Source organism: Indicator indicator, chromosome Z (genome assembly GCF_027791375.1).
Source record: "Indicator indicator isolate 239-I01 chromosome Z, UM_Iind_1.1, whole genome shotgun sequence".
NCBI classification, from domain to species: Eukaryota; Metazoa; Chordata; class Aves; order Piciformes; family Indicatoridae; genus Indicator; species Indicator indicator.
The window spans coordinates 33,075,714-33,102,187 of record NC_072053.1 but is presented as its reverse complement, the minus strand read 5'-3'; the positions used below and the strand labels follow the sequence as shown (position 1 = coordinate 33,102,187).

The 26,474-nt window shown below is 44.2% G+C and overlaps 2 protein-coding genes across 2 annotated transcripts in view; one reads left to right on the top strand and one right to left on the bottom strand.

Moving 5' to 3' along the window:
* Positions 1-1,616: 1,616 nt before the first annotated feature.
* On the bottom strand, positions 1,617-14,372 carry MTX3 (metaxin 3). The gene is made up of 9 exons (XM_054397493.1): positions 14,292-14,372; positions 13,656-13,725; positions 9,252-9,328; positions 7,701-7,793; positions 6,492-6,674; positions 6,268-6,344; positions 5,305-5,462; positions 4,803-4,891; positions 1,617-3,420 (listed from the first exon to the last, which is right to left on the bottom strand). Exons 1-9 carry the CDS (start codon positions 14,370-14,372, stop codon positions 3,310-3,312), a joined length of 939 nt encoding a protein of 312 aa, XP_054253468.1. The 3' UTR covers positions 1,617-3,309.
* An 11,454-nt stretch (positions 14,373-25,826) lies between these two features.
* Positions 25,827-26,474, top strand: part of THBS4 (thrombospondin 4) — a 39,212-nt gene continuing 38,564 nt past the window's right edge. The window contains exon 1 of the mRNA XM_054398022.1: positions 25,827-25,914. Within this exon, the coding sequence (XP_054253997.1) occupies positions 25,827-25,914 (88 nt within the window). The remainder of the gene's footprint in view (positions 25,915-26,474) is intronic.

Here is a 26,474-nt window from a genome sequence, read left to right as displayed (position 1 = left end):
CAGAAAAGCCTAACACAACAAGAGTTTCAGATCAAGGAAAAGACCTATTTTTTAAGCTATCTTGGGAGGGTTAACTTGATCATATTTGCACAAATTAACATTTTTCAACTATTTTTTTCTGGAATGTACACATTCCTATAACCAGCTGACAGAGAGACACAGAACAGCCCCACAGATACCAACATATAAGCTTTCACTTCAAGATTGCATGGGAGCAAGGGTATTAAATTTGTGTAGTGCTAGAGTGGTTTACCCTGCTTAAAGTGGTAGCCTCCTCCACAAGTGAAAGCATGTCAGGCTGGATGAGTTGCTCTAGAGGTAGTAATGCTACCAGTCCCCACCTTTCAGGAGGAGGATATGGAGGAGGCCCACCAGCTGCCCTGGCTGCAGCAAGACAACAGAAACCCAGGGTCAGGCACATCATGCGCTTTGCATGTGGTAGGTTAGTGTATGAAACGCCCAGCATTTTGAGACTGCAGAGCTGCAGCATGTACAACAGCCACTTGCTCTGCATGGGGTGCACATTTGGATATACCAGTTTCATAGCTCTACCGCTGCTGCCTGGACAGAAGGGCTCACCCCTTATCTGCAAACCACTTGCACTGTCAGGAAGCAGAGGAAACGCCAAATGTTCCAGCAGGCTTCCACTCCGCAGCTGAGGTGGGTAGCTAAGAACTCCCATTACTTTCAGCAGACACACATTCAGGATTCACTTTGCTATGTTACGCATCTACTTTAAGGAGAGGCATCACACTCAGATTCTATCTTTCCCCACTAGCCAGAGAAGGAGCTTTGTCTGCTTCAGATGCAGATAGCTACATTCTATTCACACTGACCTTATGCTAGACATCCTTAAATGCTCAGCTGCAAAACTCAGTTACACAAAGTGTGTCAGGTCTGAGTCACAGGGCCAGAAAAGACACTTTGCACATAAAGGAGTTTGGGTTTGAATTCACCTTTCATTAAAAACCCAAAAAGAAAAAACAACCCAAAGAGAAAAAAAACAACCCAAAGAGAAAAAAACCCAAAAGAAAAAAAAAAAAAAAGGAAAACCCAACCCCCAAAGGAAAAAAGCAACCCCCAAAGAAAAAAAAAAAAAAAAAAAGAAAAAAAAAACCCAAAGAAAAAAAACAACCCCCAAAAAACCCAAAAGAACAACCCCAAAAGAAAAAAACCCCAAAAGAAAAAAACAACCCCAAAAGAATAAAAATACCCAAAAAGAAAAAACAACCCAAAAAGAAACTGCCATGCAGCAAGTTACCTGGCCACTAGTTTGCCAAAATTCTGCTGTCACACAGCCCAACACTCACATTTAAGACTAGCAAACCTGTGCTTCCCTTTTCCCCCTCCCCAAAAGCAGCTGTGCTGAAAGGTTTACAACGGAAGAGCTGTGGTTGAACTTTAAAATCTGATATCATGGATACAGTAAATGATTCCAATTTCTTGTTCTATCAGTCCATAGGCTTGGTTGGTTTTTTTTGTTTTGTTTTGTTGGTTTTTTGCCCCTACAGACAAGATAAACTTTTTCATAAGAAAAATGTTCTAAAAAACTGGCAAGATTTCCACAGAAAAACACTAGTGAAGCTCAACCAAAAATCAAAAATTTTAATCTTGGAACAATGACTTTTTTACAAAGAGATTTTAAAGACTGAGTGTACATATTCACAAACGCAACAAACTAAGGCATCTTCTCCATAGCCATGTTTAAAAAAATGAAGACCTTAGACTTGATTTCATTTAAATCTTATCTTGATAAAGGCAGTAAGAATGTTAAACATTTGACTTAATTTTCTGTGTAGTAGACTGTCATTTTATACAACTATCGTAAGCATGAGCTATATTAATTTCAAATCACTGAAACAAATACTCCAGTGAAAGCATGAAGCTTGAACAGTATTTTAAAGTGCTCATTAGAAACTCAACATTTCAATTAAGAAATGTTAAAGATATTACATTCCTTTCATATGAAATCTGAAAGTACAGTATGTACACAATCTACAGTCTTGTCTTTATAAATAGGAAATAAGTTCTTTATATCCCCCAAACATGACTAGTAGCTGCAGGGAATCTCAAAGACTTTTTCAGTTTGGCCAGAAAAGGAAAAAAAAACGCAACAGTCATCCCATGCATATAGCTACTGGAACTCTGCATCCAAAGTACTCACAGAATCACAGGTGTTGGAAGGAACTTTGTCAATCTCTGACTAATGCTCTTTACAGCCACTCATGAAGCATCTGCCAGTATGCTGCCAACAGAAAACTGCACCATCTCTATTGTAACAGAATTGCTTGTGTCTCTAGAACTGCTAAGGGAAAATGCTGAGACAATGCAATGAGACAGAAGTCCCTTAATAAAACAGAAGAAATATGCACTGCAATGTAATACATTTGCAGAGATAAAAGAACTCTAAACCAGACTGTCAAACAATAAAAATTTAGATGCTTTTTAGTTTTTGAATGAACTGTAGTGCTTATAAAAAAATAAGACAAAACTAAAGGCATCTGTGACAAACTGAAAAGCCTACATTCTCCAAAGTTTTAACCAATAACTTTCAACACAGATCTGAATGTTTGCTAGTCAAGTCTCTTGTCAAGCTTCTCCATCTTACTCTTTGATTTGAACTTAATGGTATTGCAGTGTGGTATTACCCTGTGTGCAGGTTATGCCCATTTCACACAGGACTAATAATACCAAGCACCTGTGAAATGTCAGTAATGCTTTTCAGCAATCTCCTTGAAAGTATAACATGACAAGCTTCTCAAAAATACAGACAACCTTCAAATGCAAGACCCCAAAACATTTATGAAAGTACAATGAAAAATATCCAACTTCTCATTGCTTTTCACTTCTCAAGTGCCACGAAGAGCAACATCTCATTTGCTTTCCCAGTCCTTTCACTGATTTTGCAATTGGACTTCCTAATCTTCAGAGATACAAGAGCATACCCACTCACATCTAGTAACATGATTACAGTAAAATCAAAAGCTGCAAAATAACATTGAACATTCCATACATGGGATTGTAACTTTTGCTCAACATTTCTGCTAGGGTAAATGCAAAAATATGCTGTACAAAATCGCTTTAACATCTGCAGGAATAAGCCTTGAGTTAAATTTTTGCCTTAGTGTGTGATCAGCTTGAACTATGCAATGTCTTAAAAGCACTGGTAGGTAAGAGATCGTAAAGCTGTATTTTCTCTCTACTTATAACCATTAGCAGAGTCTGTTCTTGCAAACCAACATTCATGTGAAAAAATACACTGTGGTGCTCGTAAGAGTTGAAGGCAAACACGTGTATGAGCGAAAGCTGTCAAGGTGACAAACGATTCAGTGGAGTTATTTCTTCTCCACCTGCAGCAAGCTTGAGTGTCGTTAGCTTTCGAGGGGGGTGTTGAGGACTCTTGCGAAGGTTGTCATCCATCTGCAGAGAAATAATGAGAGCCGAATCTGGCAAACAGTAGAATACAGATTACACAATTAGTCTATTTGTCAGGGGTGCCATCACTAATGCTGGTTTGGGGTATTTTTCACTGTGTTATTACGGGCCCAGTCCAAACTAATGGACCAGTTCCTTTCCATTCATAAATATGCGTTTGTGTTAGAGCTAGTATCCATTACACCTGTTGTGTCACACCCAGGGCAAACAGGTGTGCTTCTGGCTCAGTTTCATCAAGATTACTGAAGAAAGCAGCATTGCTACCTTCCTGTAAGGGATCAAAGTTTCAGTTTTGTAAAATAGCCAAATGCTGATAGAAAGCAGATCAAAGGCAAAACTGCTAACATTAGTGGAAGCTTCTGTATATTAAGCACCTTGTAAGAACAAATCTTTTTCAAATTTGAACTGCTCTGGAGATGCTGGGTGAGTTTAGATCAGTTACATATTTCAAGAAGCATTTAAAGAAGTTGTGAAAAGACCTTTTCAAAGACAGATTTAAATTAATCTCTGCATATAAAGATTTTACTTTCTCACAGGGAATCATCTAATTCCCTATGCATAATGCGGTATAGAAAAGAGTCTAGGTGCTGCAGAATAAACATGATCACAGGAAATCTCAAGAGGCTGTCTAGTCCATTCCACTTCCTTGAGGTTGGATCAGCTTCACCTAAATCACATCTGACAAATGTCTCTGTAAACCACTCTAAAACTTGCACAGCTGCACTTCAATACCACAAAGAAGAGATACAATCAACACCTAGTGCTACAGAAGCTTTGTTAGTTAATGATCCATTTCATACACTCAACTTTTTCAGGAAGAAATGCCTTCTACCTCTCTAGTTCAAGTGCTCTGTCTGCATCAGTAGACTAATTCTTCACAAGCATTCTTCATGTAAGTTGTATAGCTTTTGACAGGTGCTGAGTGACAGCCTTAGAAACAAAGAATATAAAGAAGCAAAATCTACATGCAGAACAAGCAGAAGTGACTGTAAGTTAGTGACTGTAGTGTTCAGCTAGGAGCAAGGAAAGCTTGTGATCAGTCTTAACTTGCAGAACTGCTTCTGAGTTTTGATCAACTCATTTGCCTCCTTTGCTGGAATGTACTCTTATGAAAGACATCCTCCTTTTTTTAGTGTGGACACTTGTAAGACAATGTTCTTTTGATTGTAATAATATTTAAGTAAAGAGGCTTCATTCATTACTCCTTTCAAATCACACAGTATTCTTCCTGCCCCTCTATATAAAGTAACTCACTAGAAAATAAGCAATTAAAATGTCCATTGTACAGTTGCAGTTGCCATGCAAGAATATCTGTGAATAACCAACCACAACAAAGCACGGAACTTAGAAACTGAAGCAAAAGTGACCTTTTCAATCAAGTTGGATTCCTTATTTACAAGCTGTGTGAGTTTCTGCAGATTAGCATCTGCTGTATCCTGTCCAGCTGGAGAATGGCCTGGAGAGTGAAGGTAGAAAGATGAAGAGTGAAAAGGTAATTTACAAAAGCTTTTCAATCTGTAAAAAAATAAACCCACACTGGAGAGAAAGTTCATGCAGTACTTTTATCCTAAGAACAATTTAAGTGGAAGAGCCATTCCATGTGGGAATAACAGAAGTACCAAGCATGAGCCATAGCACAGATGCAGGTGCATTTTGCCAATGCTTCACAGAGTCTAAACTGATTGTTAAAGCTTGCACTAAATTTACAATCCTTTCTGCACAATTTCAGAAGTTTCTTTACCTGATTTTCCCCCAAGAAGCAATAGCATAACCTACACAAAATTTAATTTGGCCTCAGTTCACAGATGGAATCCTGGAGTCCTAATCCAAACAAGACTACGCAAGATAAGAAAAAGAAACACATCTTACCTGCAACAGTTAACCTGAAGTAGCAAGTTAAAATATCATCACAGAATCGACACAGATTGGGAAGCTGTTTCAAATGCTCTTGTAACTGTACTCTAGGAAAGCATACTTTATAAATGGGCGCAAGGAAACCAAACACAAAGGCATCCAAGGTGGTAGGCCTGAAAAGAGGGACAAACAAAAATAAAACACCCCAAAGTGTCTGAGGTAAGGCATCACGACATCTACAATGCACCACTTTCTGTGTATGTTAAACATAACTCAGGATGGAACATAGTCAGCTCTTCTCGCACTCCGATCCAGTAAATGGTTTGTACAGACTATCTACTGATTTCAGCACCCCTGAACTAGAGACATGCTGGCAAGCTGGAACAGTAACTCCATCTTTAGAATCCAGTTGTGCTGTCACAAAAGCCAAGTTGTACGCCACAGGGCTAGGATTCTCTCTCATTAAGTGGTCTGAGTTTAGTGGCTAAAGGAAGAAATCACCCTTCTTAGGTCCTGTTGGTGCTACTTTGTGGGCAGTATCTACTTCCTGCTCTCTGCACATAGCATGTTAGGAGGGGTGTTCTCAGACCTACACTTTCCCCATGTAGGCAGCTGTAACATCTGAGGCTTATACATACAAGCACAGGAAGTGACACTCAGTGGCTTGAAAAGCATTCTCTAGTGCTACACTAATTAGGTAAATCACATTTTCTCAGCAGCTCTAGGAAGCAACTGTCCCCACGTAAAAATGCAAGATAAGGCACATATCACGTTGCCTTACTGCAAAGATCTCATCATGTCCTGTTTGCTCATTCAGATTAATCTGAAAAGCAGGCTGTGAGATTAAACTACCATGCAGCACTTTAAACACTCCGTCAAGTTTAAGAAAAAGTTTCAGTGTTCAGAGAGTCATGTGGTACCTATTTTATTAGTCATTAAAAGAAAAAAAAGTCAACAACGAAAATAAATCACACTCACGTATCTCCAAAGAAAAACTGAGATGTTCCCAATCTTTTCGACAGGAGATTTAGGCACTCCTTGGCATCCCTGTATATCTGCTGAGACACAAGACTGTCTAAGAGCCCCAGGCATAGCAAGGCTAGTATGGAGAGCACTGCTCCTTATTTGACACTGTGCTAGACTGTTTCAGCTCCTGTCCTTCACAGCATCAGCTGATACACTCTTTACTATGCAACACACACCTGCGCTTCCACCTCAGTGAGACTGTAGAATGGAGGCCCGCCCCGAGTCAGCAATATCCTGTTCAGTGCTTCTCTGGACATCTTTCCAGGCAGATACAAACTCAGCGGGAAGGCAATCCTTGAAGAAAACCATGGCTTTGTCACAGTACAGTAATTTTCAGCCTCAACCCAGAAAGTGTGCAGCTGCAGCAATACAAAGAAAAATATGACTGGAATTTGAGTAAGAACATAGCTATCTTCTTAAAACTTTAATGTCTGAGATCTATCATAGAAGCAGAAACAGCAGGAAGTATTGTAATTTAAGCAAATCAGGTTCCTATTTGAGCATATGAGTATGTAATTAAGCAAACCTTCCATCTAAAGAAAGACAACAAAGATATTACATTGACCAATATATACATACATAAAATTATTTACACAATCCTGTTTATGTATATACACACACACATATATACACAACTATACACATATACACTGTACATAGAAAACACGTTCCAAAAAAGTTGCAGATGTGCATCAGGCTTGAACTTTCTACGTTTTTTTCCCCTGCAACTTTATATAAATCTTAAATAAAAGATATTACGAAATCACAAATTTGAAACCTTGTGGGTCAGATGAAGAGCCCAGACTATGGTACCAGCTGGTCAGAGTATTATTTTGCTGTACAAACTGAAGCCCAAGTCATTCAAGAGGTACAATGTCTGGGGATTTTTATAGCTCTAATGTATGTACACTAAATTAGTACAGCCATGTGCTATTTAGAATTGAAAAATGAGACTACCAATGGTATTTTAATTTCTCAAAAGTTCTAACTGATCATTCAAAAGGCTCGCATGGCCGTGCAGCCCACATCAGACATACCACATCTTACTCAAAGCTTTTCAAAACTATTAAACAAAAAATGGCCACAATAAGCTGTTTTCAGGATACTGTTTCCTGAATAGCACATAAAATAATAAAGCATTCATAGATACCCTTATAAAATGCATTTCATAAATTCCTTATTGTTATTTCACACCCCACAAACACACACTTCTTTCCTTTTCAGAAGTTGCTAGGCAGCATTTCCAAAATTGGACTAACAAAGCAAATACTTTTCAGACAGAACTATGTCTGAGAGACTTTAATTTTAGTCTCTCATATTGGATACCTCTTCTGGTGTTCACTTCCAAAACTTCTGCCCATTATAAAGAATTTCCCCATACTTACCAAAGCAGGGAAGAGTTTCTCTTCAAGTAGCGCAATATATGCTAGTGTATCAGCTCCTTGTTTTGCAGACAATTCATAATCAGCATTATACTTCTACAAATTAAAAAAAAAAAACAAAACATTGTATTGCAAATAGTGCTACACAGACCTTTCCAAAAGGATGGTCAAAGCAACCCAAAATTGCTTCAAACTTAACTATCAAGTCAGTAAATGTATCATTTTTCAGGACAGAAAGCTCACTATAACTTCTTTACTTCTTTAGGAGACCTATGTCAAACAACCCTGCATCACGCTTTTCCAGTTTCTCATTCTTAGGGTTTGGGGGCCTCCTATGCCTAGAATAACTCTTGTGACTTCTTCCCTTTGCTTTCTAATCAATTGTCCAGTGACACAGAGGCAGTTTTTCTGGATTTAGGGATGCAGCAAACCTCTGGCAAGTCCCTACATTTATTTTTGACAAAATAACTGGTACTTGAGCTGGTGTAAGCATAAAAAAAGGCAAGCATTCCCATCTTTTGCTTTTAATTACCATTCTGAAAGTTTGGAAATTGGATGCTAACAATAGAAGAGGCCAAATGCACAGCTAAATTCATGCAGTTAAAGCTGTCTGAGCTATAACTTAGTTCTGACATGGGATCCTCTTAAGGTACATTAAAAGCATTGGTAAGTTTTTTGGGGAGAGCAGATTCACTGCATTAATACACAAAGAAAGGGTCAGTGCTGACCCCCAGGTATCTGAAAAGCAAGTGTATTGTTGTTTTACTTCAAGGGGCTTTTTTCCCCCACATTAAGGAATCTTTGGCATTCAGATGGTTATGGTACTTTTGAGTTTTAAAACAACTGTCTAAAATCTCATCTCAAATGCACAAAGATTCCATTTTTCTCTTCTTTTAAAAGTCTCATTAACATGGCATTCATCAAATAATCTTCTTGACTAAACAGGAACTGAATCTCTTTCTAAAAGCAGAGTAGTGGAGTGGAGGACCACCTTAGAAATAAGAATATGACACCACGCTTTATTAGACATCTTTATACTTTGCAGAAAGAAGACACCAGATAGCTTTATTCTGTGAATAAAACACTCTACCGCGATGTGTATTAAGAAATGCTCACATCTATTTTTAAGCTACAAGCTAAAGAAAAACAGTGCTGCATGTATTATTCTTAAAGCACAAAAAGGCACTGGGAGACCATTACCCATTTAAGCCATTAAAATCACACTTCCCAAATTGCAGTATCCTAGGTCTGCAAAGCCATAATGACATAAGAAGTATTGTAATTAAGAGCATGGTGCTCAGTGAGAAACTGCTCAGTTAAGGCCACTTTGTTGTCCTTTTAAATAAATGGATTTCTTGTGCCTATTTTTAAATCCTTCACATAATTAACAACCTCTCAAACACCAATCTGTAATGCACCATTTTGCAATTCTCATGCAGGAAAGCACCGGGTCTGAACCGAGTTCCAGGTTTTCAAAAGCCTGTATCAATACATACAGAGGACATGTGGAGTCACTACAAGGCAGAGAAAACAAGTCTTTTGAAAGATACCCACCTGCTTTCTTAAGAAGTTTAGTATTTTTGCTGGCTGAGAAATAACAATATCTTCTGATATCAGAACTGGTACATCTCCTAGAAGGCATAAATAATAGTCAACAATTTATATGGATGACTTCTAACTAGAAAGCAATCAGTCATTTCATCTACTTTCCTCTTCTCTACAGCATACTGTGATCTTCCTAATACATATGCATAAACCAAGCTTTACATAGCAAGAAACTTACACTAAGGTCACAAATATATTTAGGGTATTGTGTCCCTCAATAACAATGCACAAAAAATGGCCCACATCCACTCAGAGTGAAGCCAAAGTCTTATGCCAGGTGTCCGATACTTACAGAACTGGCCTACTTGTCTGGGTTTCAGATGTTAAACTTCAGACAAAAATTTCAGCTGAGCCAAACCACCCTCTCAACTCGTTCACTTCTGGGCCTCTTTCCTTCTTCTCCGATTTTTATATGCCATTCTCCTCCAAATCCCTTTTACCCACTCGTTTCTCTAGCCTTGCTACAATCACTGCCCAAGATACCACAATATAACTATCAAATATTCCACAACCAAGGATTTCCTTTATGCCAGAAGCTTACCGGTCAGCCTTTACCTATCAAACTTCAAAGGCTGTAGAGTGTAAAATCTCCTTAACTGGGGCACAACAAGCCCAGCTGACTGTGCTGATAAACAGTATTAAACTGTCACTTATCAACAATGCTCACTATTAGGAGATTTCTTTTTTAATGGACTTTATGTATTTTGGGTATGAAGAAAGCCAATGAACTTTTGGCAAGCACACCCAGATAGTTTTTGGTCTTTTCTGTTAACATAAAAACTGTACACTGAAAAGCAAGAGTAGAAGGTGCAGCTTCTGCATGGACACCATAATGCCTAAACTCATGATGCTGATGAACTGGATGATGATGAACTGGAACTCTTGGTTCACCAGGAGAACTATGATGTAGTTGCCATCACAGAAACATGGTGGGACGATTCTCACAATTGGAGTACCGCACTGGGGGGTTATAATAAGCTCTTTAGGAGAGACAGGCAAGGGAGAAGAGGAGGAGGGGTGGCCCTGTATATTAGGGAATCCTTTGATGCCTCAGAACTTGAGGTTGCAGAAGAAAGGGTTGAATGCTTGTGGGTTAAAATCAGAGGGAGGCTGCACAAAACTGACATCCTGGTTGGAGTCTGTTATAGACCACCCAACCAGGACGAGGAAACCGATGAGATATTCTATAAGCGGCTGGAAGCTGTCTCAAGATCATCAGACCTTGTCCTTGTGGGGGACTTTAACCTACCAGACATCTGCTGGGAACTTAATTCAGCAGAGAGGAGACAGTCCAGAAGGTTCCTAGAGTGCATGGATGACAACTTCCTGATGCAGCTCTTAGGTGAACCTACCAGGGGTAAGGCTCTGCTTGATCTGCTGTTCTCGAATAGAGAAGGGCTGGTGGGAGATGTGATGGTCAGAGGCTGTCTAGGGTGCAGCGACCATGAGATAGTGGAGTTTTCAATATGCAGGGAAATAGGGAGGAGCAGTAACAGAACCCTCACTTTGGACTTTCGGAGGGCAAACTTCAGGTTGTTCAGGCAACTTATTCGTAAAGTTCCCTGGGTAACAGCCCTTAAGAAGAAAGGGGTCCAGGATGGTTGGACCTACTTCAAACAGGAGCTCTTAAAGGCACAGGAACTGGCAGTTCCCACATGCCGTAAGACGAGCTGGCAGGGAAGACGACCGGCCTGGATGAGCAAGCAGCTCCTGAAGGATTTAAGGGACAAAAAGAGGGTTTATCGCCTTTGGAAAGGGGGGGAGGCAACTAGTGATATGTTTAAGGATGTTGCTAGATCATGTAGAAGAAAAATTAGAGAGGCAAAAGCACAGTTAGAAATTCAACTGGCCGCTTCCGTGAAGGACAACAAAAAGCATTTTTATAAATATATTAATGCTAAAAAGAGGAGCAAGAGGAGCCTCCACTCTTTATTGGACGTGGAGGGTAAAATTGTAACTAAGGATGAGGAGAAGGCTGAGATTCTAAATACCTTCTTTGCCTCCATTTTCAACAGTAAGGCAGGAGGACTTCAGGATAACTGGCCTCCTGAGCTGGTTGATGGGGTCAAGGAGCAGTGTTGTACTCCTAAAATCCATGTGGAATTAGTTTGAGACTTGTTGAGTCACTTGGATATTCACAAGTCCACGGGACCTGATGGGATTCATCCTAGGGTGCTGAAAGAGCTGGCAGATGAGCTGGCCAAGCCTCTCTCCATCATTTTCCACCAGTCCTGGCTCACTGGAGAGGTCCCAGAAGACTGGAAACTGGCCAATGTGACGCCCATCCACAAGAAGGGACGGACAGAAGAACCTGGGAACTACAGGCCTGTCAGCCTGACCTCAGTGCCAGGGAAAATCATGGAGCAGATTGTCTTGGGGGCAATCACTGCATACCTGAAGGATGGCCAAGGAATCAGGCCCAGCCAACATGGATTTAGGAAGGGCAGGTCCTGCCTCACCAACCTGATCTCCTTCTATGATCAGGTGACCAGCCTGGTGGACGTAGGAAAGGCTGTGGATGTAGTCTACCTGGACTTCAGCAAGGCCTTTGACACTGTCCCCCACAGCAAACTCCTGGCCAAGCTGTCAGCCTGTGGCTTGGACAGCAGCACTCTGCGCTGGGTTAGGAACTGGCTGGAGGGCCGAGCCCAGAGAGTGGTGGTGAATGGTGCCACATCCAGCTGGCAGCCTGTCACTAGTGGTGTCCCCCAGGGATCAGTGCTGGGCCCCATCCTGTTCAATATCTTTACTGATGATCTGGATGAGGGGATTGAGTCCATCATCAGTAAATTTGCAGATGACACCAAGCTGGGAGCAGGTGTTGATCTCTTAGAAGGTAGAAGGGCTCTGCAGAGGGACCTTGACAGGCTGGACAGATGGGCAGAGTCCAACAGGATGGCATTCAACAAATCCAAGTGCCGGGTGCTGCACTTCGGCCACAACAACCCCATGCAGAGCTACAGGCTGGGGTCAGAGTGGCTGGAGAGCAGCCAGGTGGAAAGGGACCTGGGGGTACTGGTTGACAGGTACCTGAACATGAGCCAGCAGTGTGCCCAGGTGGCCAAGAGAGCCAATGGCATCCTGGCCTGCATCAGGAATAGTGTGGCCAGCAGGAGCAGGGAGATCCTTGTACCCAGCACTGGTTAGGCCACACCTTGAGTACTGTGTCCAGTTCTGGGCCCCTCAGTTTAGGAAAGGTGTTGAATTGCTGGAGCATGTCCAGAGAAGGGCAACGAGGCTGGGGAGAGGCCTTGAGCACAAGCCCTATGAGGAGAGGCTGAGGGAGCTGGGACTGTTTAGCCTGGAGAAGAGGAGGCTCAGGGGGGACCTCATTGCTGTCTACAACTACCTGAAGGGAGGTTGTAGCCAGGAGGGGTTTGGTCTCTTCTCCCAGGCAACCAGCACCAGAACAAGAGGACACAGTCTCAAGCTGTGCCAGGGGAGGTTTAGGCTGGAGGTGAGGAGACAGTTCTTCACAGAGAGAGTGGTTGGCCACTGGAATGCGCTGCCCAGGGAGGTGGTGGAGTCACCATCCCTGGAGGTGTTCAAGAGGGGATTGGAGGTGGCACTTGGTGCCATGGTTTAGATAGTCATGAGGTTTAGGGTGACAGGTTGGACTCGATGATCTTTGAGGTCTCTTCCAGCCTTCTTGATTCTATGATTCTATGATTCTATGTGGTAAGTGTAAATGACAGAGTACCCTGCAGTGCTTTTAACTCTCTGGAATACACCAAGAGAGTAACTGAAATGCTGAGCAAGTAGACAAGCCATACGCAGAAGTATCCAACACAGTTAAGCCCTCTCCGATACCTAACTTCTCTGGCAACTAGATTATGCCACCTTTTCTGAGACAACCTTTGTAACTCAACACAGTACTAAACTGGTGCAAGTTACACTTTGAGGCTCACATTCCACTTCTAAGTGTACCGTCCTGTTAAATTATGTATAATTAAAGCACACTATTAACATACACAAGTCTAGTTACTAGCATTATAAATAAGTGCAAAAAGCTTAAAATTTTGCTTTCACTATAGCAAAAATTCAAACTGCCTGACAGATACATGCACGCACTTGACCCCACTGCTTTGTTGTCTGCCAACTACTTCACCTAAACACATTCTAATAAAGTATCCTTTGAGGCACTTTGTTTTCTATTATTTTATTTTCACAAATTCATCACACTCAATCGTGTGAAGACATTTACTGTTGTATGATGAAAGCAAACAGCTTCCACTGGAGGAACTTAAGAGTTGTGAACACAAAAGCAAAGCAAACTCAGAAACACTGCAGAAACAGAAACCCACGTTTAAAGCGTGACTATAATTAAAATAATAAAAAATACAAAGATGGTACCTTTTGGAGCTCTCCAAGAGTTATCTATAGTATTCACTGTAAGGGGAGCACCAGAAAATTTGGCGTAAGCCTACAATAAAGATTGTGGGGGAAAACAAAATCCAGTCACTACGTGTAAGGAAGCGTAATCCAGCACTTTAAGAGTTGTAAGCGGCTTCGGGCACAGAGGCCGGTCTGAAAAGAAAATGCGCGTTTGCTTTTAATCGGACTGCAGTGCCCCAATTCGTTTCTAGGATCTGCTACCAGTTAAGGCTGGGACCAGGCGGCGCCGGAGACCGCATGGCGCTTTCAGAACGGGCAGCAGCCCTGCCCGAGCCTCCGCGGGATAAGAACGAAAGGCCCGCATCCAGGCAGCTTCCTGTGGGGAAAAAGCCGGCGGCCGCGCCGACACGCCAGGACCCACTGCGTAACCGCGGCGAAGCGCAGCAGCGGTGGCGGGCCCCTCGCCCGGTACGCACCCAGCCACAGGCTACGAGGGCGAGCGCGCCTCTCGGTGGCGCCGCCGCCGCCGCCTTTCCCAAGGCCAAGAGCCCCGCGGACAGCCATGCCGGTGTCAGGCAAGCCCACAGCGCCGACCGTCCGTCCGTTCATCCCTCCCTCCTCCCCTCCCGCGGGTGGGGGTCCGCCAGCCGTTACCATTACGGTTAGAGACTCCGGGTGCAGGGACGGCAGCCCCCAGTCGCCTCCCCAGCAGCTGAGCTCCATGGGAGCCGCCATCTTGTGCTCCGTCCGCGCCGGCCCGGGAAGCGCGGCGCTGCTGCCCCCGCATGGCGGCACGCGAACGCCCCCGACTGCGTCCAGGGTATGGAGGAGGGGACGGTGGGCGCGCGCGTGAGAAGGCGCTGGCGCCTGCTGAGCGCGTGTGGCCAGGAAGCTGCTGGGGCCCTGCGTGAGGGGGCGCCTGGCCTCTGCACAGCAACCGCTGTCTGCGGCCGAGACTCAGGGGCGAGGCTGCTGGAGGCGTCGAGGGAGGGGGAAGACCGGCGGCAACCAGAAGCCGTTGCCCTTTGAGAAAACGCCAGCCGCCTACACTGAGGGACCGTCATTTTAAATGGGAAACACGGCAGCTTCTGCCACCCTATTGTTGAACCCCACTATTCTAGCTCTGTCATTACACGCGGAGTTTTGACTTTCCACAGGAGAAAAAAAAAGAAAAAAAAAACATACAACGGTTTTTGATCAAATGTGAAAAGCAGTCGTCAGCAATTTAGTTTTAAAAATAAGGAACTCAACATGATATGGTGCCAGTTGTGACCAGGTTATAATGGTAACCCGTTCGGTGTTTGTTTTACTGTGGACTTTTTAGAGCCATCAAGTCAGCTGTTCCATTTCAGTGCTGGTGCAGACATGCCACAGCACATCTAAATACTAAGTCAAGTATGTTTCCATCCTTCCCACACAAGGAAAACATACCACACGCTGACTTTAAAAAAGAAAAAAAGGGAAAAAAAAAAACCAAACCCTGCACTGACCACGTTTAGTTAGGTTATTTATGCATAAAGGGATAAGGAGAGCAAGGGCAAAGCTTCATCTGTCCTCTCTACCGCCTTGAACTACGGGTTCAGATCTGCATGAAATTTGTGACAGAAAGGGTTGTGATAAAAATCTACAAGAGATCAGAGATCATTCTGCAGCAATTAATGCTGAACATGGGAGAAAAAACATGTATCCATTTTTAATCCTCAGAGACACCACTAGCAATGCTAACAGTAGAAAAATATATTTTAATAATGCTTACATTACATTTCTCCCCGTAAAGAAGTCCTTAAGGTGCCTATTGCTAAAAACAAGGTTCTTCTCTTTTCCTCCCTAAAGCAACCAGGTAGCCTTCAGTCAATCTGTCCAGGTACTTCACTTTGGGCTATTCACCCTATGGTCATCTTGAGAAAATGTAGAAGTTTTGGAGGCAAGGACGGCTCCTAACAGCTGTGATCCCACACATCTGTTTTTCTAAGGAGGATAAATGAGCTTATTGCTCTTCTTAAGGCAGGCTGCAAGAAAGCTTAGTAGGTGAATATGAGAGTAAATGTTCCTTGCATGGCCTTAGGGCTCAGTTCATATCTATAGGTTGTGAAGTCCAGAGCAAAGATGGAAAAAAGGCAATCTGCATCTTCTTCCCTCCCCCATCTAAAAGCTCTTCAGAAACGTTTTCCTCTTGATTGCATGAGTGGAATTCCTATCAGTGTAAATGAAAAGTAAATAGGTGCATGGATAATGGATATATGCCTTGACTTGAAAGTGGGCACTTCAATTTATATTTCTGAAAAAGCAAAACTTTTAAAACCTTCTTTTGAAACTTTATGCTCTACACATGAAACTGTATATGAAAATGTGACAGGATCAAGCCCAGAAAAGTCAACATAAACATGAAAGGATGTGGTTTCGAGCTAACATTTCACTTGCATAAGAGTTCTATACCTTAATCGCCCATAAATCCTGATTTTTAATCATATCATTCCATAAAAACAGTGAGTGTCCTGATGCATATTAGGAGCAAAATATGAAAGCTGAATTAAGCAGCAGGGATTCCTTTCTACTTCCCTTACCCCATTACTTGGAATTCAAACAAGTCACAGACACTTCTCCAAAGCAAAATCTGTAATGTTGGCAGCTTCTCTGTATTCCGTATGCATAGAATTTTATTGATTTATAGAAATAAGCAGGAAAAGTATTTCAACAGTTGAGGTTTACCTGCAGATCCTATATAAAAAAACACAATCATATATTTCTGTAAGAAACCTGCTTAGAGAATGATACTGGCTTTATGACAGTTTCTTGAAAACACAATGTCTAAAAATAATGTTTTGATTCTTATCCAAGTTACTAATCTCCAGTAAGTTAAATTGGAGTTTGTACTTCAGAGAATAGACAAGAGTGAAAAGGCAACAGCTACTATTCCATTGCTTTTATTGAAAATGACAATCAGAAGTTTAACTAGGACAGAAGATAATATTATACTTTGTGAAAGTCTCTGAAAGAAGGTTGTGCTTGAGCACAAAATCCTCTTCAATCTGATTGATTGAACATACTCTGATAGTTTAAACTCAGCATAGAAATAAAAACTGGAAAATCTGCGGTCACTTTTATATGTACTGGCTGAGTTTATCTAAACATGGACTTAAGCTGCTGTTTGTATATATGCCCTTCTTTTCATGATAGATATATGGTTCTCTTCTGTCATATTGCACAGCATGCTCTGTTTGCCAAATACTATTTCCATGTGCATTCTTGGTGAATAAGCAAGAAGAATAAGCAGATGCAAATCAAGAACAGAATATAGCCCTAACAAACCTAACACTAACAAGTCTGTAGGGCTATAAACAAGATCCTCCTCCCACAGGGTTGATCAGCATCAGTGCAGGAGACTCAGCTGTAGTTAAATCAGAAGCAGAAAATTTTATGCTATTTAATAAATATTTTTGACAGAGCAGAGAAATTGTCAAGAAAACATTTTGTATGTTTTGATAAACTCAAATAAATTACATAATAAATGACTGAAGATAATTGATGGTGTTACCTTACATGAAAGCAAAACTTTACTATCCTTTTATTCCCTCTTTTTTTTCTTTTCTCACTGAGTTCTTTAATAAGGAACTGTGATGATTTGGCAGACCTACATGATGTTTTTGTGCCTGGCATTTAAACCTATGTTTTCAAAGAATGCTCTTGGGTGATGAAGGGCTTCTCCTTAATAGATAGCAGAGCAACATCTGTGCTGCTTCAGAACCATATATTAGTCTCTGCAGCCTCTGTGGTATCTCCATTGGACTGAGGGCAAGTTCAAACTGAGACTTCTTTGTAGGGAGCTTGTGACACTGTAAATCCTTCTTTTTTCTGTTTTTTGTACTACCTCCTTGCTTCTTGCTCTACCCTTTTTCAGTCTCCCTCTTCCACCCTGCTCCATAGCACTCTGCACCCACTGCTGTGTTTTTCTCACTCCACTGTGCAGCATTGCTAGCCCACTGACATCACCATGTCATCCCATCACTGCCACTGCAGGGGCAAGGATCGTGGGAGTCAAGCCAAAGTGTTTCTTGTTGTGTGGAGACAGAGATGGAAAAACAATAGGGTGTGAAGGAATAGCACTTGTACTGGGACACATTGGATGTGAGGGAACACTCTAGCATGGTGATGGACAGAAGAAATGAACACCTAAAGGAGGGCGTGAGAGCTGTTACACAAAAAAAGATAAGCAGTAGGGTGTATTATAGTGTATATACTATGTCAGGATGGTGACTAAAGGGCATGTGAATACAGGCCAGCTGAAGGCATTTGAAAATCTCCCTGCACGTGCTTTGGAGAGGAGCCCACCCCCGCACTCCCTGCTGTGGCAGAACTGCTCAGGCAGACCCTTTGTGGTGTGCTCTGTGGCCCCAGCCCTGCAGCATGCTGTGTCTTGCCTTGCTCACAATAAGCTCCCCAAGGGCTGTTCTTCACCAAGCTTGTTAGCTGTACACACCAAGCCTGATGTTTCTGAATATTAATGCTACTTTTCTCACTTAACATAACATTACCCTCTTATTGTTCTTATTTTTATGATGTATATAGTATCAGACAGCTCCAATTATTCCAACTGTGTGCTGGATAGGAAGCTGTGAGCGGGGGCCAGCCATGACTAGTTTCTTCTGATGTGATAGAGGCTCATCTGTAGGGCTGAGGCAAACAGAGAGGCACAGATCAAAGAATGCCATGCAGAAGGTTGGGAAACCTACCACATGCTCCTGACTGGGACAAATGCCTTGCAGCTCTCCTCAGGCCATGTGGTCCCATGGGAGACTCCTTTCTTTGGGAGCAGAAAGCAGGAGCAGGAAGGGTAGCTGGCCTGACAGGTGGTTTCATGTGGGCATGAAGAAAACATGGGCTAGACCAAAGAATCTGCTTGGTGGGTGAGGAATTGGCTCATAGGCCACATACACAGAATGGTGGTAAAGAGGTCCTTTTCGAACTGGCAGCCTGTCACAAGTGAAGTCACCCAGGAACTCATACTGGGTCCAACATTGCTCAGTATTTTCATAAGTGACCTGCATGATGAGATCAAGTGTACCCTGAAGTCTGCTGCTTACACCAAACTAAGCAGGGAAGAGACACTTAGGCAAGGAGAGCCAATCTGCAGGAAGACCTTGATAAACTGGAAGATGGAACTATAAAAAAATTATTAAGTTTACCAAGGACAAGTGTGTGATTTTGCACCTGGGAAAACATTATTCAGGAGTGCAGCACAGGCTGGGGTTTACCTGGTTGGAGAGCAGCTCTGTGGAAAGGGACCTGGAAGTCTTGGTGACAGCAAGCTCAGTAAGAGTAAATAGCGTGCTGCTGTGGCAAAGAAAACCAACAGGATGCTGGGTTCTATCAACGGGGGCATCATCAACAGAGACAAAGAAGTCATTATCCCACTTTACTAAGCACTTACCAGGTCACACCTGGAATACTGTGTTCAATTTTGGACCCCACTATACTAAACTGATGTGGACATGCTGCAGAGGGTCCAGAAAAGGGCTGCAAAGATAATCAAAAGGCTGGGAAGCCTGCCATATGAGGAAAGTACCAATACAGGTACTTATGGGTTGTCCTACTGGAAAGCAGCTCTGTAGAGGAGGACCTGAAGTCCTGGTGGACAGCAAGTTAACCACAAACCAGTGTTTCTTGTCAAGAAAGCGAATGGTATTCTCGGGTGTATTAAGAAGAGTGCAGCTAGAGGGAGGTTCTCCTTCCACACCACTCTGTGGTAGTGAGGTCACACCTGTTCAGTACTCCCCAGTTCAAGAGAGATAAGGAACTACTGGAGAGAGTCCAGCAGAGGTCTACAGAGATTATAGGAGACCAGAACATCTCTCTTACAAGGAAAGGCTGGAAGACAGAAGACTGAGAGGAGATCTTATCAGTATCTTATAAATACCTAAAGGGTATCAAGGGGATGATGCCAGGCTCTTTTCAGTAGTGCCCAGCAACAGGAGGGTCAGTGGGCACCAACAATTGGAACACAGGACATTGCACTTAATCATAATGAAAATCTTCTTTATTTTGTGGGTGATGGAACACCGTTAACAGGTTGTGCAGAGAGTCTCCTTCTTTGGAGATATCCAAACACCATCTCAACACAGTCCTGTGCAACCTACTGTAGGTGAACCCACTTTAGCAGAGGGGTTGGACTAGATGATTCTTAGAATCCCTTACAACTCCTACCATTCTGTGACTGTGTGAAAGGCTGAGGGAACTGGGTTTGTTCAGCCTTGAGAAAGGCTAGGGGAGAGTTTATCACCATGTTCCAGTATTTGAAAGGTGGCTACAAAGAAGATGGAGAACTCACTTTGTAAAAAGACTCACACGGAAAAGATGAGGGGTAATGGGTACAAGTTATTCCTGGGGAGATTCTGATTAGGCACAAGAGGAAAATTTTTCACTACAACAATCAGAACAATTGCCATTTGGCAAGAGAGAGGCTCAGGACCGGCATGCTCGAGCAGAGAGCAGCTGTGAGGTGCTTTATTTTGGTTTCTTTTTGGGGCTTTTCGGGGTGGGAGGACCTCAACAGACAGCGAGGACCGGCAGGGTCGTCTTCTCGCGTGCCTGCTCCCGAGGGTGATGTCAGCCGCGGGAAATTTAAACGTGGGGAGAACAAAGCCTTGACTGCCATTTGGCAAGAGAACCGCTCTCTCACTGAATTCCAGCAAGCGGTGTGTGCTGGGTCAGGTGACAGAGTGCAGAAGCCTCTGCGGTAGCCTGGGTAAAACATAGTCAGTAGTCAGGTGGAATGTATATATTAAACAAACAAACAAAAACCCCACAAACAAACAAAAAACACCCCAAAAGTTGATTTCATTTGCCTGAAAAGATCCAGCCATGGTTACAACTCGACTAAAAGCTACTAGAGAAACAGTGGGAACCCAGACAGAGCCCGCACACAAGCGTGCAGGTGTCCAGGCTCCTATCTGCAGAGAGTGCTGGAGCCTGGCACTCAAAATGGAGGATGATGGAGACAACATCTGTGTTAGGTATGACCAGGTGAATTATCTGCTTAACCTGGTGGAGGAATTAAAGGAAGAAGTCATAAGACTCAAGACTATAAGGGAATGTGAAAGAGAGTTTGGCACATGGGAGCAGGCTTTACAGACCTCCGTAGTCGAGGGAGGCAACCCAGGAACCAGGGGGGACTGGATACAGGTCCCTGTTAAGAGAGGCATAGAGAATCTATCCCAGCCCTCTTCACCTCCCCCGTTGCCCTTGCACAACAAGTGTGAGGCACTGCAAGTTGAGGGCAATGTGAATGAGAAGGCAGAAGAGGAACCATCTGATGGGTTGCCTAAAGCAAATCAGTCCCCATCTTGCATCAGGACTAGTACCATAAAGAAAAAGAGGAGGGTGATTGTTATTGGTGACTCTCTCCTGAGGGGAACAGAGGGACCTATATGTTGTCCTGATCCATCCCACAGGGAAGTCTGCTCCCTATCTGGTGCCCAGGTATGGGACATCACAAGGAGATTACCAAAACTAATCCAGCCCTCTGAGTATTACCCATTGTTGGTAACCCAAGCTGGCAGTGATGAGATTGATAAGAAGGGCACCAGACGGAATTCAAGGCTCTTGGTCAATTGATTGATGAGGCAGGGGCACAAGTGGTCTTCTGCTCAGTTCCCTCAGTGGCAGGAGTGTATAATGAAAGGAACCGGAGATCCCATGTTATCAACAAATGGCTCAAGGGCTGGTGCCAGCAGCAGAATTTGGGGTTCTTTGAACAAGGGGCAGTTTTCACTGCACCTGACCTGCTGGACCTAGATGGGCTGAATCTATCCAGAAAGGGCAAAAGGACTCTGGCACAAGAGTTGGCAGGGCTCATTGAGAGGGCTTTAAACTAGGTTTGAAGGGGGTGGGTGATGAAACCAGTCTCTCCAGAGAGGAGACACAGGGAGGTAAGCTAGAGTCAGTGGTGAAATCAGCAACCCAGCTGAAGTGCATGTACACCAACGCATGCAGTATGGGTAACAAGAGGAACTAGAAGCCTTGGTACACCAGGAAAACTACAATGTAGTTGCCATTACAGAAACATGGTGGGATGATTCACATGACTGGAGCACTGCACTGGATAGTTGTAAGCTCTTTAGGTGAGACAGGCGAGGGAGAAGAGGAGGAGGGGTGGCCCTGCCTATTATAGAATCTCTCAGTGCCACACAACTTGAGATTAAGGATGAATGGATTGAGTGCCTGTGGGTTAAAATCAGAGGGAAGGCTAATAAAACTAACATCCTGGTTGGAGTCTGTTGTAGACCACCCAACCAGGATGAAGAGGTAGAGCAGCTGGAGGTCATCTCAAGATTGCAGCCCTTGTTCTTGTGGCTGACTTTAACCTGCCAGATATCTGCTGGGAACTTAACACAGCAGACAGGAGAAAGTCCAGAAGATTCTTAGAGTGTATGGAGGACAGCTTCTTGACACAGCTGTTATGTGAGCCCACCAGGGGTGAATTTCTGCTTGACCTGCTGTTCTCAAATAGAGAAGGGCTGGTGGGGGATGTGATGTTAGGAGGCTGTCTGGGGTGCAGTGATCATGAAATAGTGAAATTTTCAATATGCAGGGAAGCAAGGAGGAGCAACAACAAAACCCTTACTTTGGATTTCTGGAGGGCAGACTTCAGCTTATTTAAGCAACTAACACAGAGAGTACCTTGGGAAGCAGCCCTTAAGAACAAAGGGATACAGGGTGGTTGGACCTACTTCTTGAAGGCACAGGAACAGGCTGTCCCAATGTGCTGAAAGATGAGCCAATGGGGGACGTGACCAGCCTGGATGGGCAAGCATTTTTTGAAGGAATTAAGCCCTTGGAAACGGGGAGAGGTAACTCGAGATATGTTTAAGGATGTTTTTAGATCATGTAGGAGAAAAATTAGAGAGGCAAAAGCCCAGTCAGAACTTAAACTGGCCACTTCTGTGAAGGACAATAAAAAGCATTTTTATAGATACATTAATGATAAAAATAGGGGCAAGAAGAAGCTCCACTCTTTATTGGACATAGAAGGGAATATTGTAACTTCAGCAAGTTGCTGGACTTCAAAGTTGCTTTGTGTGGTATTTGAGTTATTTTTCGCCCATTGTTGTACCAGAATTATGATTTTGTCTTTTATTATGCGTCCAGGATGCACTAGATGAGCTGAAGCTGATAACTGGTGGAACACTTGCCCAAGTGGGGAACCTGCAGGATTGTTTTCTTCAACAAACTGAACCTATTCCTCAGTACACTGGTAAGATCTGCAACCAGGAGTTAAAAATCATTCCTTAGGATACCAGTGCAAAGAAGCTAATGGAATGAATATTTAAAATGTGGAGAAGCTTTATGGACAAGTATTACTGTTTGACTGAGTTACAGCCATGATCATTTCCTGTCAATGTTTTAAAAATTGTTTGGTTTGGAAAAAAAAACAAAACTTCACTGCTGCTGGTGCTGAAGCAATGAATTGTTGCCCTAGTGAGGGAGGAGTCTGTAATAATTAAGAGGCTTTTTAGCCTTTCTGAAGAACAGACTTTTATGATCATGATATGCTTGTATCAGCTTAAAATATTAAGTATTTGCATGCTAGCCAATTGCAGACAGAAAGTAATCCTAAATGTGATACACTGCTCCAGGCTTTATGAATATAGGAAGAATTATAGAGTAGCAATACCTAGTAATGTATTTATGCACGTGGCCAGTATTTATCTTCTGTTGATTACTGGAGTGTTCCAGAGGGAGAAGGAATGAGGCATGGAGAAGGACGCAGTAGACTGCAGAGCAAGTTGGTGCTGCAGCTACAGAGCCTGCAGGTGCACACGGGAAAAGCTATTGCAAGGCAGCCACCAGTCCTTCTGCAAGTTAGCTGAGTGTTTTGTCACCTTCTGGACTGGAAACCTGCTCCAAAACCAATTCCTTTTCTGCCTGTGCTGAGCATTGTGGAAAGCAAGCTGGGAGCAGGGAAGAAAGGAAGGAGCTGGGACAGTGAGAATTCCTGAAGATCTCCAGGGTTTGGGTGGATGTGGGGCAGGCTGTGGATGTAGTCTACCTGGACTTCAGCAAGGCCTTTGAGAGTGTCCCCCATGGCAAACTCCTGGCCAAGCTGTCAGCCTGTGGCTTAGACAGGAGCACTCTGTGCTGGGTTAGGAACTGGCTGGGGGCCGTGCCCAGAGAATGGTGGTGAATTGGTGCCACTGCCAGCTGGCAGCCAGTCACTAGTGGTGTCCCCCAGGGATCAATGTTGGGCCCAATCCTGTTTATTATCTTTACTGATGATCTGGATGAGGGGATTGAGTCCACATCAGGAAGTTTGCAGATGACACCAAGCTGGGAGCAGGTGTTGATCTGTTAGAAGGTAGAAGGGCTCTGCAGAGGGACCTTGGCAGTCTGGATAGATGGGCAGAGACCAATGGAATGAAGTTTAAGACATCTAAGTGCTGGGTTCTACACATTGGCCACAAGAACCCTATGCAGTGCTACAGGATGGAGACAGAGTGGCTGGAAAGCATCCAGGCAGAGAGGGGCCTGTGGGTGCTGGTTGACAGCCGGCTGAACACGAGCCAGTGGTGTGCTCAGGTGGTGAAGGTGGCCAATGACATCCTGGCCTGCATCAGAAATAATGTGGCCAGCAGGATCAGGGAAGTCATTCTGCCCCTGTACTCAGCACTGATTAGACCACAGCTTGAGTACTGTGTCCAGGTCTGGGCTCCTCAATTTAAGAAGGACATTGAGATACTTGAATGTGTCCAGAGCAGGGCAACAAGGCTGGTGAGAGGTTTCAAGAACAAGCCCTGTGAAGAGAGGTTGAGGGAGCTGGGGTTTTTTAGCCTGGAGAAGAGGAGGCTCAGGGGAGACCTCACTGCTGTCTACAACTACCTGAGAGGGGTTTTAGCCAGGTGGGGGTTGGTCTCTTCTCCCAGGCAACCAGCAACAGGACAAGAGGACACAGTCTCAAGCTGTGCCAGGGGAAGTTTAGGCTGGAGGTGAGGAGAAAGTTCTTCACAGAAAGAGTAATTGGCCAGTGGTATGGGGCTGTCCAGTGGGCTGGTGGAATCACCATCCCTGGAGGTGTGCAAAAAAAGATTGGATGTGGCACTTGGAGCCACTGGTTTAGTTGTCAGGAGGTGTTAGGTATTAGGTGTAATAGGTTGGACTTGATGATCTCTGAGGTCTTTTCCAACCTGGTCAATTCTGTGAAATAATCTACCCAGGAAACCGGTAGATTCTCCAACACTGAACACTTTACAGATTGAGCTGGAGAGGGTGCTGGGTCGATGTATCTAGACTGTGCTTTTGCCAGGGAAGATTGGGCCAGATACTCCTTGAGGTCCCTTCCAGCCTGGTGTAGTGCATGATTCTATGCAGCTGGTTGCAAAGCTGTGCAGCCCCAAAGGGGCTTGATTGCTTTCTCCAGTCTGTTTTTTCTTAACATCAGCAACACAGAGGCTAGAATTTTGGGGAGGAGAAACAATGGGATAATGACATCCTGGGGCACACACAATACAGAAAATTGTTGGAGATGAAAGCAGAATTTTTTTAAAACGGTTTTGATTATGTCATCAGGTTTGAGGGTTTGTTAACACAAGTGAAAACATTCAGAATCCTCAGTCTGGTCAGCTTGAGCTCTCCCAATACTCCTGAAATCTCTAAATGAAATAGAGAAGCTCATGATACTATCTGCACTTCACCAGTCAGAGTCTTCTAGAAACCCAGTATGCATGAGTCTGTAATCTGCATGATCCCTTTTGGCCACACTCCTCAGTTAGGAAAAGTGGAGGAATTAAATTCCTACCAAGACCAAGTTAGGCACCAAGTGCACCCTCATCCATTTGGATTCCATTGCTGTTAAACACGCCTCAGCTTTTAAGGCTCCTCAAAGGGCAGACTCCGGCTGGGATCCCAACAGGTGTTGGGCTCTTCCTGGACTCAGACACCCCCACCTATGTCAGTCCTTCCCGACTTGGGCCTCCACGGTTCGCTCGCTTCTGGTCCACCCTGGAGCCATTCCCCGACGCGGCCCCCGACGGCACGACGCGACCCAATCCCGCTGCGGCCCCCGGGGCCGGGGCAGCTCCGGCCAATGGCCTGCCGCCTGCCGCCGTCCCTCCCCGGACCCGGAGCCGCCCTTGTTAAACGGCGGGCAGAGAAGTCCGCTGTCCTCTGCTGGTCTGTTCTGCGTGGCCCACGGTCGCGATGGGGTGCGAGCGCGGCGCCGCCCTGCTCCTCTTGCCGCTCGCCCTGCAGCTGTGCCCGGGGCGCGCCACCCCGCCCGCACCCCGAGGTAAGGGCGCCCGTGCCCCTCTTACCTTGGTTTAGCAAACTTATCTTTCCACTTTTTCATTTAAGGCGCCTTCGGGTTTACAACTCCCCGTCCGTTGCGCCGGGAGCCCGGCGCTTACGGGGACGGGGGCTGGGGCGTCTCCAGCTCCGCAGGTGCGAGGGGAGCCGGAGCGGGGGCTGCAGTAGTCTTGCCGGCGCGGATGCCGCGCTGGGTTGGCAGTGGGAACCGGAGGAGGTCGTGGTGTAACCTCTCAGTCAGCAACCTCCCTAAAATCGGCATAGGTTGGTCTGGCTCTGTAGGGGTGTTGGTCGATGTGCTGAGCGTCTGAAGGGGACTTGTTCAGTTGCAAGTTCTCGTAAATAAGTGAATTGCTGAGTGACAAATACTCGTCAAAAGAATCTACTTCATAAAGTGCATATGAAAATAGCCACTTTCTAAATCCAGCGTTACTTGGGCGACATTATGCACGTATTAAGTCAGGAGCCGCTTTATTTTGGAGCATGCATAAAGCGATACTGCTCTCTGGTAGCAGCCTTGTGACGAACCAGGTCAGCTACTGG